This window comes from Mytilus trossulus, chromosome 7 (genome assembly GCF_036588685.1).
Source record: "Mytilus trossulus isolate FHL-02 chromosome 7, PNRI_Mtr1.1.1.hap1, whole genome shotgun sequence".
NCBI classification, from domain to species: domain Eukaryota; kingdom Metazoa; phylum Mollusca; class Bivalvia; order Mytilida; family Mytilidae; genus Mytilus; species Mytilus trossulus.
Genome location: NC_086379.1, coordinates 7,583,671 through 7,597,663, shown reverse-complemented (window position 1 = coordinate 7,597,663; position 13,993 = coordinate 7,583,671). Strand labels below are relative to the sequence as shown.

The 13,993-nt window shown below is 33.4% G+C and overlaps 1 protein-coding gene and 1 long non-coding RNA gene across 2 annotated transcripts in view; one reads left to right on the top strand and one right to left on the bottom strand.

Moving 5' to 3' along the window:
- The first annotated feature begins 4,078 nt into the window (after positions 1-4,078).
- LOC134726795 (uncharacterized) overlaps positions 4,079-13,993 on the top strand; it is a 252,490-nt gene continuing 242,575 nt past the window's right edge. Inside the window, exon 1 of the long non-coding RNA XR_010108640.1 lies at positions 4,079-4,437. This is a non-coding gene — a long non-coding RNA (uncharacterized LOC134726795). The remainder of the gene's footprint in view (positions 4,438-13,993) is intronic.
- LOC134726794 (uncharacterized) lies at positions 5,807-10,519 on the bottom strand. Its single transcript, XM_063591210.1, has 2 exons — positions 9,626-10,519; positions 5,807-7,603 (listed from the first exon to the last, which is right to left on the bottom strand). Exons 1-2 carry the CDS (start codon positions 10,475-10,477, stop codon positions 6,146-6,148), a joined length of 2,310 nt encoding a protein of 769 aa, XP_063447280.1. The 5' UTR covers positions 10,478-10,519; the 3' UTR covers positions 5,807-6,145.

The following is a 13,993-nucleotide window of genomic DNA, read 5'->3' as shown; positions in this document are numbered from 1 at the left end:
ACTGCCAATAACCACTCTGAAGATCAAGGCAACTAAATAGAGATGCAGATGCCAGACAATCCAGACACATGTCTATCCTAGGCAACGGATAGGCATCCTTAATGGTCAAATCATTCAGTTTCCTGAAATCTAGGCACCACCTAACAGTGTTGTCTTTCTTCCGAACAAGTACGACATTGGAAGCCCATGCTGATTTAGATGGCTGGATTATCCCCTGTTCCAATTGTTCATCTAGGTTCTTCTTATCTTCATTATCAAATGCTGCTGGTGTTCTTCTTAGTGGTTGTCTAATAGGAGCAGCCCCAGCTGTATCAATTCTATGTTTGACTAGGGAACATGTTCCCAAATCTGCTTTTGAAGAGGCAAAAGCCATACTGTTCTTCTGTAAAACTTCAGCTAATTTCTCTTTTATGCTTTCACTCTCTATGTCTTTACTGCTTCTTTCATAAAGATCTTTGAGGTGTTCTGGCAACAGTTGATTTTCGGCCTTTTTCTTCTGTTTACCATTCAGCTCATTGATTTTACAAATCTTTATCTCTGATTCCCACTTTTCTGGTATATTTGCCTTTTCTATGGTCTCAGACAATGTGAAGTTTTCTTTGGATAACTCATGTGTTTTACACATCTTTGACTGTTTGCTTGTCAAAGTATCGACTCTGTCATTCTCAAGTTCAAACATGTTTTCTATGTAATCAACAGGATGAAGTTCACCAAGTAGATAGTTTTTCTTCAAACGTATTGGTTCTGAATCTAAATTTATCAGTCTAACTGGAATATTTTTCATGAAGGGGTCAACTAAAGTCTGTGCCACCATAAATTTCCTGCTGTCTTCTATAACAGGCTGTATCATGGAATACCGGGTATCTAACAACTCTTGATTTTGACCGCAACCATAAAGAATAACTTCTGAAGATGGTGGAATGGTGAAATTCGAATCCAAGACTACTCTCGCAATTAAGTCCGACTTGCGTTTTACTTCACATTCTATCCATTTTCCATTTAACTGTATTCCTTTTCTAGAGTTAACTGTAATATCCATTTCATCAAGGACATCGCAGCCTAACAATAAATCATCACCTATAGGTGCTACATATACATCCCAGACAAACTGTGAGTCTCCAAGTGTTAACGTCACTGCTGCTACCCCTTTGGTTCCCATTTGCTTCCCTGCTTCGGCAACAACTAGGTTTTTCAGTGCTGGTTTTAACTTTGATCTGTTTGTTTTTGGAAGGCGGAAAAATATCTCTTCATTTAACACAGTAACTTCTGCTCCAGTATCAATTACAGCCTTGATTTTCTGATTGCTGACCTCCATTGGTACCTTTATACTGGCTGCTGTTATGCGATCAATCACAATTTCCTCTTTAGTGTTCAATATCACATCTTCATCAGCACCTGTATTCTGACCATTTTCATCATGTGAAGAAAGACCTTGGTCCTTTTGCACAGACTCAGCAACAAAATCTTGCTCTTGATTAACACTAGCAAATTTCAACATTTCCTCCTTCTTCTCTCTAAGCAACAAACATTGCAGTATCCTTTCTATTGGATCATCACTTGTCTGGTTTATCTTTACTACTTCTGTCTTACTTTTACTATTGTGGGCTGACACTTGGCCGTCAGTTTCAGCCCTCTTTAGTTTAAATCGTCCTCTTGGTCTTGATTTTGTCCTTGGTTCTGCCTCAGTTTTGGACAGTTTCTCGCAAAATGACCTTCTTCTTGGCAATTATAACATCTGTTGTTATTCTGTTTTTGTGTCTGAAAACGGTCTTTATTCTGCCATTTCGATCTTGGATCAAAGTTTCTCTGATTTTGTTTGTTATAATTAAAATTCTTTGGTGCTTGTTGGGTGTTCAACTTGGCATCCATAATACTATCAACGGACTTGGTAACCTCAGTAGTTATGCTATCTTTAATGTCCCTCCCAAACTGATTTAGCCTCTCTTCAGTCACAAAACGTTTCCCGCCAATTCGTCGTACATCTAATTCTTCAGTTGTACTGTAACTGATATTTCTGTCCTCTGTTTCTACTTCTATTTGTCTTATTTGATTTTTCCCTTTTATACCATTTTTACATGTTGTATGCCATGCGACAAGGTTGATAGTCTCCTCCATTGTTTTTGGTCTTTTCGTCAGAACATCATATGCTATGCTTTGATCTGGTAACCCATTTAACATATGTTCTATGGCAATGCTGTTGAACAATTGTTGGTTCATTCCTGGATATGCCTTTTTCACCATTGTCTGTATACGTGCTGCATACTCATTGGTTGATTCTTTGTAACCTTTTCTGACTGTCTGCAATTCCTTTCTGTATGTTTCTGGCAAATTATTGTCACCAAAACGACTTTCCATTTCTTTGGACAGGAGTCTAAATGAACTTCTGGTCTCATAAGGCAGCTCTGCGGCAAAATTTGCAGCCTCATCTTTCAGGATTAGCAATATTTCTTCAGCCTGGCGTCTTGGATCCCAGTTGTTTCTGTCTGCAATGATTTCAAATTGCATAAGAAATGTGCTCCAACCTTCTTTGCCGTTGTAAAAGGGCAATCTTGATCGATATCCATCCTGTGTGCTCGACATTGACTCTGTTCTGCCTCTTGTTTCTCTACTTGGCATTCCTTGATCTGTTTGACTGTTTTGCCATAGGAAATCTCTTTCTCTTTCTACTTCTATTATCTTCTCCCTCAGTCTTGCCAGTTCTATCTGATTAGTATCCATGGTGTTACTAGGTGGGTAGATATGTGTGTCGCTGCGTGAAACCATTCTTGGTGGATTAACAGTCTGGTCATAAGTCGTGTCAATAGTTGCTTTATTCTGAGTGTTCAATACACTTTGAGGTATGTTCATTGCACTTGGAGCGCAGTGGTATGGATAACTTGTGCTCAGTGCACTAATTGATTGTGGAAAAGTGTTCTGTACACTTTGATTAGACAAATTTGTGCTCAGTGCACTATTTGATTGTGGAAAAGTGTTCTGTACACTTTGATTAGACAAACTTGTGCTCAGTGCACTATAATCTGACAGGTAAGTGCTCGGTGCACTTTGAACAGGGGCAATTGTGCTCAGTGCACTATTTGATTGCGAAAAAGTGTTCTGTACACTTTGATTGGACAAATTCGTGCTCAGTGCACTATAATTTGACAGGTAAGTGCTCGGTGCACTTTGAATAGGGACATATGTGCTCTGTGCACCATACGGAAAACTATAAGTACTTTGAATAGGTGGACTAGTAGTATATGTATGTGAACTTTGACTATTTATTGAAACACTGCCTAATGAATTACCCATATTTAATGAAGATGGACCAGCTTGGACTGTGGATGTATGTAAACTTGGCGTCATACGAGAATTTCCCTCACTACTTGAAAATATTGGCAATGGTAGCCCTCTATTCCGTAAATTCATACTGACTTTGGGCAAAAGCAAGGTTTATATCTTATAATATACTGTGTGTAATGCTTGTTTATATTGCCCAAGTTTGTTTGTTTGTTTTGTTTGTTTGTTTGTTTGTTGTTTATTTTTGTTATTTTTTTTTTTACTGCTGAGTATCAATTACTCTTAATTTTGAAAATGTTTATTACACTTTAAGATATCAGAAATCTTTGTAGTGTTTACCTTTAAGGGTTTTTTTTTTAATCGAAAAAACGTTACACCTTTGAGTGTCAGTCACTCTTTAGTGCTCACTTATTTTTACTTAAATACTACACCTTTGAGTGTCAGTCACTCTTTAGTGTTCACTAAATAATACTTAATTAATACACCTTTGAGTGTCAGTCACTCTTTAGTGTTCACTAAAATAACACTTAATTAATACACCTTTGAGTGTCAGTCACTCTTTAGTGTTCACTAAAATATATATATATATTTTTTTAAATAACACTTTTAGTCTCAAATTAACTTTTTGTTTTTCAAAATATATACTTTTAAAAATTATCTTTATTTATTTTTCTCCCCCTTTTTTTTAAAACTCTTTGTGTATCGAGTTACACTTTGAGTATCAATAATTTTTAAATCAAAAGAATTTCAGTGGCAATTTAATAAAAATTAAATTTGTTCACCGCTGTCACCAATTTGTAGCGCCGACCGTTTATAAAGTTTACCAATTTCAAAGCAAATGAAAAACTGGTGTAAAATAGATTCCGTTTATTATAACAGAAATAAATGTATTGCAATTTACAATAAATAGTATTTAAATATTATCAATGTATGTAATTACCTATAAAATACCTAATCTGAAAAGTTATATCTGAAGTTCGTAAAGCAGCTGATCGTTAGCATCCAAATTTGAAACTGACTATAGTTGACATAGTTTACAAAGCGAATACACAAAAATAGATATTCCCTACTTCCGGTTAATGGTTACAATGTAAATATGAACGCTGTGTAGCAAAAGGCTACAATTATGAAAGATTATCGTTATAAATGAATGTGTAAAAGGTAATTCCATACAACTTTAACGTATATAAATGATTTGTTATGCAGTTCCTATGAAAATTACTCCGCATAACATCTGAGTCGCGAATGACAACCTAAAATGTGCTACGAACTCCCGGTAAAATCATTACCAAAATATTGCGGGAATTATGAAATATGAAAATGAACTGCACAAACTATGTGCATTAAACAACGTAATAACTTCTATTACGAAAGTAAATTAAGGTAAAATGCTTTGGCACAACAACATCCGAAGTAAGTGGATACAACATAAGACGTAATGATATACCACCTAGACAAATAGACTTCTAGTCACATCCGAATTAAGTATAAACAGACTTCCAACATATTATCAAGGTGAGTGGTCTAACAGATCTAATTCACTGCATATAAGGCGAAGGCACCGTTACATTTCACTAATTTCAGACTTACATACTAGTATATAAATGAATAAGAAACGTGCTGACGTGAACTTTTATTAACACTCTAGATACATTTTACAATGGTGAACAAAATAGAAAGAAATATCAATAAGAACGAAACTAAATGCTCCTACAGATGTCCTGTTGAAAATATCATCCATTTATTTATGGAATGCCAACTGTATTATAAGCAAAGCATATCTCTTGTCATTGATTCTTAAATAAATATGAGTATGTACATCGATATTGACGCGTTATTGTTTGTAAAAGATGATACAATGATAATTGCGAAAACAACTCTAAAAAAATAGATCAAAATCGTGGTATCATTGGAGAGTACACAAATAAATTCGGACATTCCAAGTCATCAGTGTTGTACTTGTCTTCGTCTTTTTGTTTTCTGTCTTGTTTACTTTTTTCTGTATTCATTACAAAATGGAACTCTATAACTGAAGCTATGTTATATGTATGTTTGTTGTCACCACATAATATGTGTATTTTAAATGAAAAATGAGGTATCAGTTAAAGTTGTTATAACTTCTGTCCAATCCTATTGATTTGTTATTGCAATAAAATGTAATAAGTTTTAAATGTCGTTTAGTCGTTTTTTTGGGTATTTTTACGATGACTTCATCCGATCCTGTTTGACTTATTATTTTGACCATTCCTTTGCTTTTGTCTGTCTATATTTGACTGACTCTAGAGGAGTTATATCCTACATGTAACGTATTGTAGATAAGTATATACTTCTCCTTATCGGAACTTAAATGTTTTTTAGTTATAAGTCTACTAATGTATATCCATTGGGTGTACAAAAAAAACAAAGACTTAACGAATGCAATTTAATTTAAATAGTCAGTAAATATTGAACAAGATTTTACAACAAATAAACCGTCAGAAAATTGGAAATTCGATTTGTTTTCAACAAAAACAAATTAAAGGTCATTATGTTTCAAATGTGTGGTAAAGTGTCTCAAATACGCCATACAGACAAAATCAACACCAACAGCGAAAACTACAGGTCCAGAAAAGAAGACAATATTAAATTATAATCCTGGTAGTTTTGATAACTATTTGAAGGAAACTGAATAGGAAAGTATTTAGAACTACCGCATTCAAATGACCAATATTCTGGACCGAATTGATCAATGACAATTCCCAATACAAAGACAAAAAACAGGACAAGTAGCCCTACGAAAAACGTCATTTTACAGTTTCCATTGTAAAATACCGGTATATGTCAATTAGGTAAATTCAGTCAAGTCTATAAACATGGCAGACCAATAGTATTAGAATTTTCTCAATTTGAGACTAACTGTGTTTTGAGTGTATATATCATTGCTCGAAATTCTTTTTGATTTTATTACACGACCAGTGGTCATATTTGCAACAGCAACACAAAGTCCTTGCAGTCCACAGAGAATTGTGAAAACATAATCTAAAAAATCAGAATCTAACATGGTAGCGAGAATACCAGTCATCCAAAACACTCCTGACAACACCACGATTCGAAGGTAAATTTGTGCATCTTGGTAGACATTTAACCGACACATTCTTTTCCTTGTCAAACGAATCCTACATATCTGAATTATACTTTGTAACATACAGACAAAGTCTACCCCAACTGCAAAAACTACAGGCCCAGAAAAGAAGATAATATTTGCAGGATACTTATTAGGAAAGCACCCAGAATCAGCGTATCCAAGGGACCGATATTTTGGACAGAACTGATCAATACATACTGCGGGTATGACGACGAATAACGGTACAATTAGCCCTATGAAAGTTACAGTGCGACGCTTATTGGCATCTTCACTTGGGACAGAACGACGGTATCTTATTTGTGAAAGACTAAACACAATATGGGCTACTGCTATTGTCATGTAGGTGAAAACGGTCAACCATAAATAGTGAAGAATTATACCAAAAACATAGCATATCACAGAAATCTTTGATGCACCTATACCAAATAGGAACAAAATATTGGCCAGTATAAGTGACGTTGACAAGTTTTCCATATTTGAACCAGGGATACTGTTATGATATCTATGTTTCCTATTGAAAACTATAAAAATTGCCAGAGCAATGATGGATATTGAAAAGCAGGCATATGTTATTATGGCTAGTGTTGGCAAACGTACGATTGAAATTGTGCTCTCTGACATTTGTTTGCTTTCATTGCAATATATCGCATCGGACCCGATATACAATCCTCCATCTTGGGTAACGTCGATAGCTATCTTTTGATGACTGCAAAGTTTCTCGTTCTGGACAGTTATATTTATATTTGCAGTTGAGAGTAAATACTTTAAAAACACTTCTTTCTGATCAGGAACGATAGCTTTAAAAAATATTTTGTTAAATTGATGTGAATCATCTGTTGTACTTGAAATCGGATTTCTTGTTTTAATCATAGTAATTTGGTCTGTGTCATATTCCTTCATAACAATATCTACTCTATGATCTCGGAAAGATTTTTCAACTACAGGAATCTCGTGACTAAATAGCTTCTTCAAGATCTGTAGTGATATGCTCACTTTCACCATCATTTTATTTTCGCTTTCGTACATTCGAAAATAGCCAGAACACTGTGTAAAATCTGTCACGACAAGTGTCCATACAGACACTAAACCTATTGCAATAAGTTCCTCCTTCGTATGATTTTTAATTGATATCATGATATATTCCAGGTTTATTTCATAATTGGCGTACGTCTCCAGATGCACACACAGGTTACTTCTTTCTACCTACAAAGAACATAAAAAAACATGACGTCTGAACTAATACACATGTTTATTAAGGGGCCAGCTGAAACCCGACTCCGGGTGCAGGATTTTCGCGCTGTGTTGAAGGCCCTTTAATGGCCTATGATTGTTTTATTCTCTCTGGTCAGTGTCACATTCCCCATTTCTATTTTCAATCTTATAACACTTGTGTATTGTGGAAGTATTGACCACTAGATGTCGCTATCCTACCATGTATTCCTTTCTTATTGTCGTTAAATTCGCATCTTAATGTTTATCTACTTGTTTTTTTTGATATTTTGGCCAGACAATGGTTACTTTGGTTTCAGAATATAGAATGGCGTCATAGTCTCTGTTGAGTTTATTCAAATATCGTTTAGACTAATAATAAAATCTAAGTTTGATTAATGCGATCAAAAGTGTGTGTTTGAATTCTATCCTATATCTGGGAAAGTTTTAGAAATTCAAATGTGACGTCATTTTGTGCGTTTATCGCTTTGCCTAACTCGTCTGTGAATTTTTATGTGCTGGTTTATGTTGTTTAATGTATCCTTTTTTATTCTGTAGTTAGTCATCACTGCGGTTTTATCATGTATATCTATCATATAGTCATTTTATAAACATTTACTTTTTGCAACAGTATGAATTATTCTAAATAATAAGAATGTCATTATCCCAGGTAGAAAACCCAAGCCGTATTGGGCACAACTTTTTGGAACTTTTGGTCCTCAATGCTCTTCGGTATTGTACTTGTTTTGGCTTTCGATTTTTTTTTATCTGAGCGTCACTGGTAATCTTGTGTGGAAGAAACGTGCGTCTGGAGTATTAAATTTTAAACCTGGTACATTTGTATCTTTTGTTAGATACTATTCCCGTGTTTCTCTGTCCTATATGTTATTTTATTTATTTGTATTGTAGTCCTTTCATGTAATATTATCGTTTTAATGGTATATTTAACCTTATATTAAAGCAGGAGGTTTGTCATGCCATAAAACCAGGTTCAACCCACCATTTTTGTTTTTATCAAAATGTCCTCTACCAAGTCAGGAAAATGGCCATTGTTATATAATAGTTCGTTTCTGTGTGTGTTACATTTTAATGTTGTGTTTTTGTTGTGTCGTAATTCTCTTATATTTGAAGTGTTTCCCTCAATTTTGGTTTGCGGATTTTTTTTTCTCAATCGATTTATGAATTTCGAACAGCGGTATACTACTGTTGCCTTTACTTGTTTCCATTAAATTCAATACGACTTAAAATGTATTTACTTCATTAAGTGTGTTCTGCATTGTTGTAAATTTGATTTGTTTTTATTTGGACGTATACCCCATGTCTCTTGTTATTAAAATAACTTTAACACTCATTATATATCTTATGTTAGCAGTTATAGAAATTAAAATATATATATATCTTTAATGAGCTACAATAATGTCAGATGTTTACCAACGATCACGGTTTTTAAGGGCTTCATCTGGCACCTGAACAACAACAAATGAACAACTAGTTCAGCAAAAAAGAAAGTCACACTAAACTCATAAATCATATAAATGAACTAAAATATAAGAAACAACAAACAAGACCATCATAGGCCAGATATTACTGACTTAAGACATGCGCAAAAATGCGGCGAGGTTAAACATGTTTTGTGAGATCTCAATCCTCCCTTTTCCTCTAGCAGGTGTGTAATAAACAAACACACAGTATTAAACTTTGTAACTGTTACAAAATATGTTCCGAATAAACTCATCATAGATACCAGGACTAAATTTTGTATATACGCCAGACGCGCGTTTCGTCTACAAAAGACTCATTGGTTAAAAGTTTTGCTAAATTCAGCTAGGTTAATCTATTGTCTGAGGTAGAAAAGCCTTAGTATTTCAACGATATTCATGTAAAAAATAAAATAAAATGAAATAGTCTAGTCATGGGAGCAATTATTTAGATATATGCTCATACAATGACCAGTGATCAGGTAAAGTTAAAAAGATCATGTTTAAGGAAGTTTGAATGGACTATACAAAACATTACCTCTTCAGACCACTTTTCACACTCGTTACTACTTGCTGTCATCATCTTTGGTTCCTTGAAGGAGAATATGACAGATAAACTATGAATCTCGTTCAATCGCCACAGCACTCCCATGATATTTGCCATACAAATGAAATATTTCTGTTTTTCTTGATCAGGCATACAAAACTCATTTCTGTATAGACGATAACCCCTTCCAACTGGTATAAATGTTGGATTTACATACGATTGACAACGAGGATGACTGTTTTCTATTAAGTTTGCTGGACAAATCCTGAGATCACTATTTGGAGGTGGTTCTAGTTTGAAATCACCATGCATGAAAATATAACTAAGTTTTGATTTTGTTGTTTGATTTTGAAAATAGTCAAACTCTGCAGAAGTCATTTTTACATCGTAAAATGTAACATCAAAAGGAATGTATGTTTTCACATCATTGCAAAGAGCGCAATATTTGTTTTTAAAAACAGAGTTTTTGCCAACAACAACAGGAGTTCCAGTTTCTAGTAAGTTGTTAACAAGACATTTATCTTGAACAGTTTGATTCTCATATTCTAGTAAACACGATGATATGGCTTGAAAACCAATCAATGACGTATCATCAGTTTTGAACTTGATACACTGATAAACATGGTGAACATTTTCTGCTTTTGAATTGTGCTGAAGGCAGCAATCGTTGTAATGTTCACACTCACTATCACAGTTGCAAAACCACCCGTATTCATTCAAAGTATCCTGTGTAGGACATCCACCTTTTTCAAAACAAACATCTTTAACATTATCAAGATAGGTAGATGTTTGCACATCAGAATTGGTCGTTTCTTCTCGTGATTCCCTTTTGTTGATACGCATCTGACTGGTCGCTGTTTCTCTCGAAACTTCTGAAATAGCACCAATTATAGTGCTCCCGCTCTCTAGATCTGTAGTTACATCTGTCCAAAGTTCACTTCCAGATCTTCTGTCTTGTAGGGAAACGGGTAAACCCAAACTCATAAATGCCACTAACAGAATATGAGTAACCTTCATTTTTTTCTGACGGTATGAGATTATGTGCGTTAATCGCATGATATCATTTTATCTTATTTAAAGCAACGTTTTTCCTTACCAAATACCAACTGTCAGTTGCAATTGGTTATCAGATTTAACTATTATTTTTTATGTATTAAAGAAAATCTTCGGTTTCGAAGACGAACAGCAATGTTTTGTTTAATTAACAATAGTCTTTACTATAGTTGAATATACAGAATGTACACAGCCATGTACATGTATCACCACCACTGCTGTTGATTCGATAGATAAATCTGTTGTAGAGTTGTCACTGGTTTAGACGTAATTATGTATAGATAAATCTGTTGTAGAGGTGTGTCTCTGTTTCAGGCGTACTTATATATAAAATAGTCATCCAATTATCACACAAAGCTCATTAGTGGTGTTAGTCTACTTCAAGTATGTGGAAATCTTTTCTGTGTCATATTGAAATTGATAGAGTTTTCAAACAATATATAAAAGTATATTATTATTCTCGGCAATACTCCATGGTTTCTAGGACAATGAAATATTCGGGATGTATTACCAATGTACGAAGAAATTTATCTCTCAATACACTTTTACGAAAATTAATAATGTTATTCTGAGATGTAACCAGATCGATACAAGTGACATTGATATTAACTTTCGAAACGAAATATATATATATTGTTATTTTCTTAGTTAAGGCATTTTCTAAAATGCATCAAATTTATCTGGCAATTTATAAAATGCATAGGCTTATGAAAATAATATTTATGGTATAAATTATTTTTGTAGTGTTAAGGTAGATAGGGTGTCTTCCTCCATTTTGGATTTTGAAATATCAGAAAACAAGGTCTATATCTTTGATAAAATGTACATGTTTTGAGATAAGTAGGTAATTCACGTGTAAGATTTTTCATTATAATATAGAAAATGCAATGTTTTATCATATTTATGGTTTTATTTTACAATTAACCGAATACTTTTGTTTGATTCAATTTTTTCCAACTTTGCCAAATAAGGGGAGATAACTCAAATACAAGGGCAAATAATTCAGATTATGTTATTTTTACAATAGAATGTGTTAGGAATTTACCCATTTTATTATGTAGCAAGAAAACGAGTTCGCTGACCCCCATCTTTCTTTTTCTTATCTGAAAGAATAATATTGCAGTAATCTTCTCATATTTTATCTAAATAATTCTATGGTGTAATTTTCGTTTAATGAGGAAAATTGGGTTTTCCATGCATATTCTATACTAAATCTGACATTTTTGCACAACCTGTAGTGTAAAAATAAGTCTGGTGACCCACTCTTTTAATTAATGTTCTGAAACAAGCAGGTTATAAACTACATTTTGGCAAATTATCAAAAAGTTCTATGGATTAAAATTTAGACATCCCATCTACCTCAAATATTATTTAGAGGTTTTAGATAAAATACGTGCTTTTGGTGGTCCTTGTAAGTCTGTTGACAGTGATGATTTTTCTATTCTCTACACTACACTTCCACACAATCTTATCAAGCAAACGTTTTCATATTTAATTAAATGGTCTTTTCAAAAATCTGGAAATGTAAAGATTGAAGCTTCAAAATTTCTCGTGGACAACATTTATGTAAATTTCGGCGATAAAGTGTATCAACAGGAAGTATGATATTCATGTGTGCACTAACTGCGTCCCTTTAATAGCAGATGTATTTCTGTATTGGTATGAATCTCAGTTAATGACCAAATTCAGTAAAGACACGTCATTATTACATTTGGTTGATACATTCAACAATACCTTTATCTTGCTGATCTTTTTCTTAGATAATCTAGAGTTATCTAAATATACTACCTAAATTTACCAAAAGGAACCTACTTTGAATAAATCTCGCATAAACAGCAGTAGTTGTCGTTTTCTAGATGTAGACATTTCAATTTCTATAGGAAAACTCCATACCCAAAATTTACGACAAAGAGACGATTTTCACATTCCGTATTGTTAATTTTCTTTTGTTTAGATGGCTATCTATGTTCCTTTGCCTCCATCATACGTTGTTTATATATCCCAACTCGTTCGTTATGCCCGTGTGTGTAGTATGGCATAGATTTTAACAAATGGCATCAATGCATCACTGGTACATTTGTAATATAGTTATCAAAGGTACCAGGATTATGATTATTATTCAGGAATTTCGTTACCATAAGTTTATTAAAACTTTTGCAAAATTCTTTCATTGATTCAAAGATAAATAAACTGTATTTCATATCCTAAATTTTACGGTAATATTATATGAAAAGCGCGGAAATCACTATGTGATTCGTGTTAACACATCGAACCTTTAAACAAATTTATAAGTAAACTTTAAGGTTATCCTAACAGTGTTGTACTTAGTTTACACAAGGACAAATTTTTGTCATCTGCAAATTAAAACATACATACATTTGTTTTCTATTCAAACGTTTTTGTATGTATAAATACACATCCACATAAATTTTCTATATTACTCTAATTATATATAACAGAATATATCTATTAAAAGTATATCTCTTAACTATCCTACTTGAAGCTGCCTGTTCATACTTTTATTTTGGCATTGCACAAGACATGTCTTCTTTGACTGTTCTAGACGTTAAAACACTAAATCACTGGGATGTGCTTTGGTTGATTTCAGTCTCTGATGCATGATTTTGGGATTGTTGATATTATTTGTTATTATTTTTGGTTATTTTATGTTTACTTATTTAATAAGTGTTATATCTTGTCCGAGGCCTTATGCGACTTCTGGCCTGAGAGAATTAAGGTAAGGATATCTTGTCTCAGTATTTTCAATATATACATGTACCACCTTTGATAAGTGTTTGGTATGACGATAAATGTTTACTTCTGTTTTCGTACTATAAACAACAAAACTATTTATTTTGCAATTAATATATTCTCATATGATTTGCATATTATGGAATACGATGATATGATTGGTCGAAAGAACTTCCGGTAGTTGATTTTGATGTTGTTAATTTTTCGATGGACGACGTTGACCGAACTTCTTTTCGTAACCAATGTTTACAAGATGGCGGCGATAATAACACCGACGTGAGTAACGTTTATTTTCACTGCACGTTAATCGTTGAATTAAATTATTAACACAAAAACATTCGTTTGAATGAAAATACGAGTTTTTGTAGTTTATTTTTTTTTATCTGAAAGCAAATTGAATGAGTACATATTTTGCGTTAACCAACACATGCCTATACAATGACACAAATATACAATTTACGCGTGATAGAGGTTACGATTATTGAAAAATATATACCTTACAATAGAATATAGTATAACTAATCGCCGTATTTGAGTATCAAAATAAGACAACGC

Excerpts from the sequence above, each read along its gene's own strand:
- LOC134726794 (XM_063591210.1), bottom strand. The coding sequence starts at position 10,477 with ATGCGTATCAACAAAAGGGAATCACGAGAAGAAACGACCAATTCTGAT. Across the intron at positions 7,604-9,625 it reads GTGAAAAGTGGTCTGAAGAG|GTAGAAAGAAGTAACCTGTG; the intron begins GTAATGTTTTGT and ends TGTTCTTTGTAG.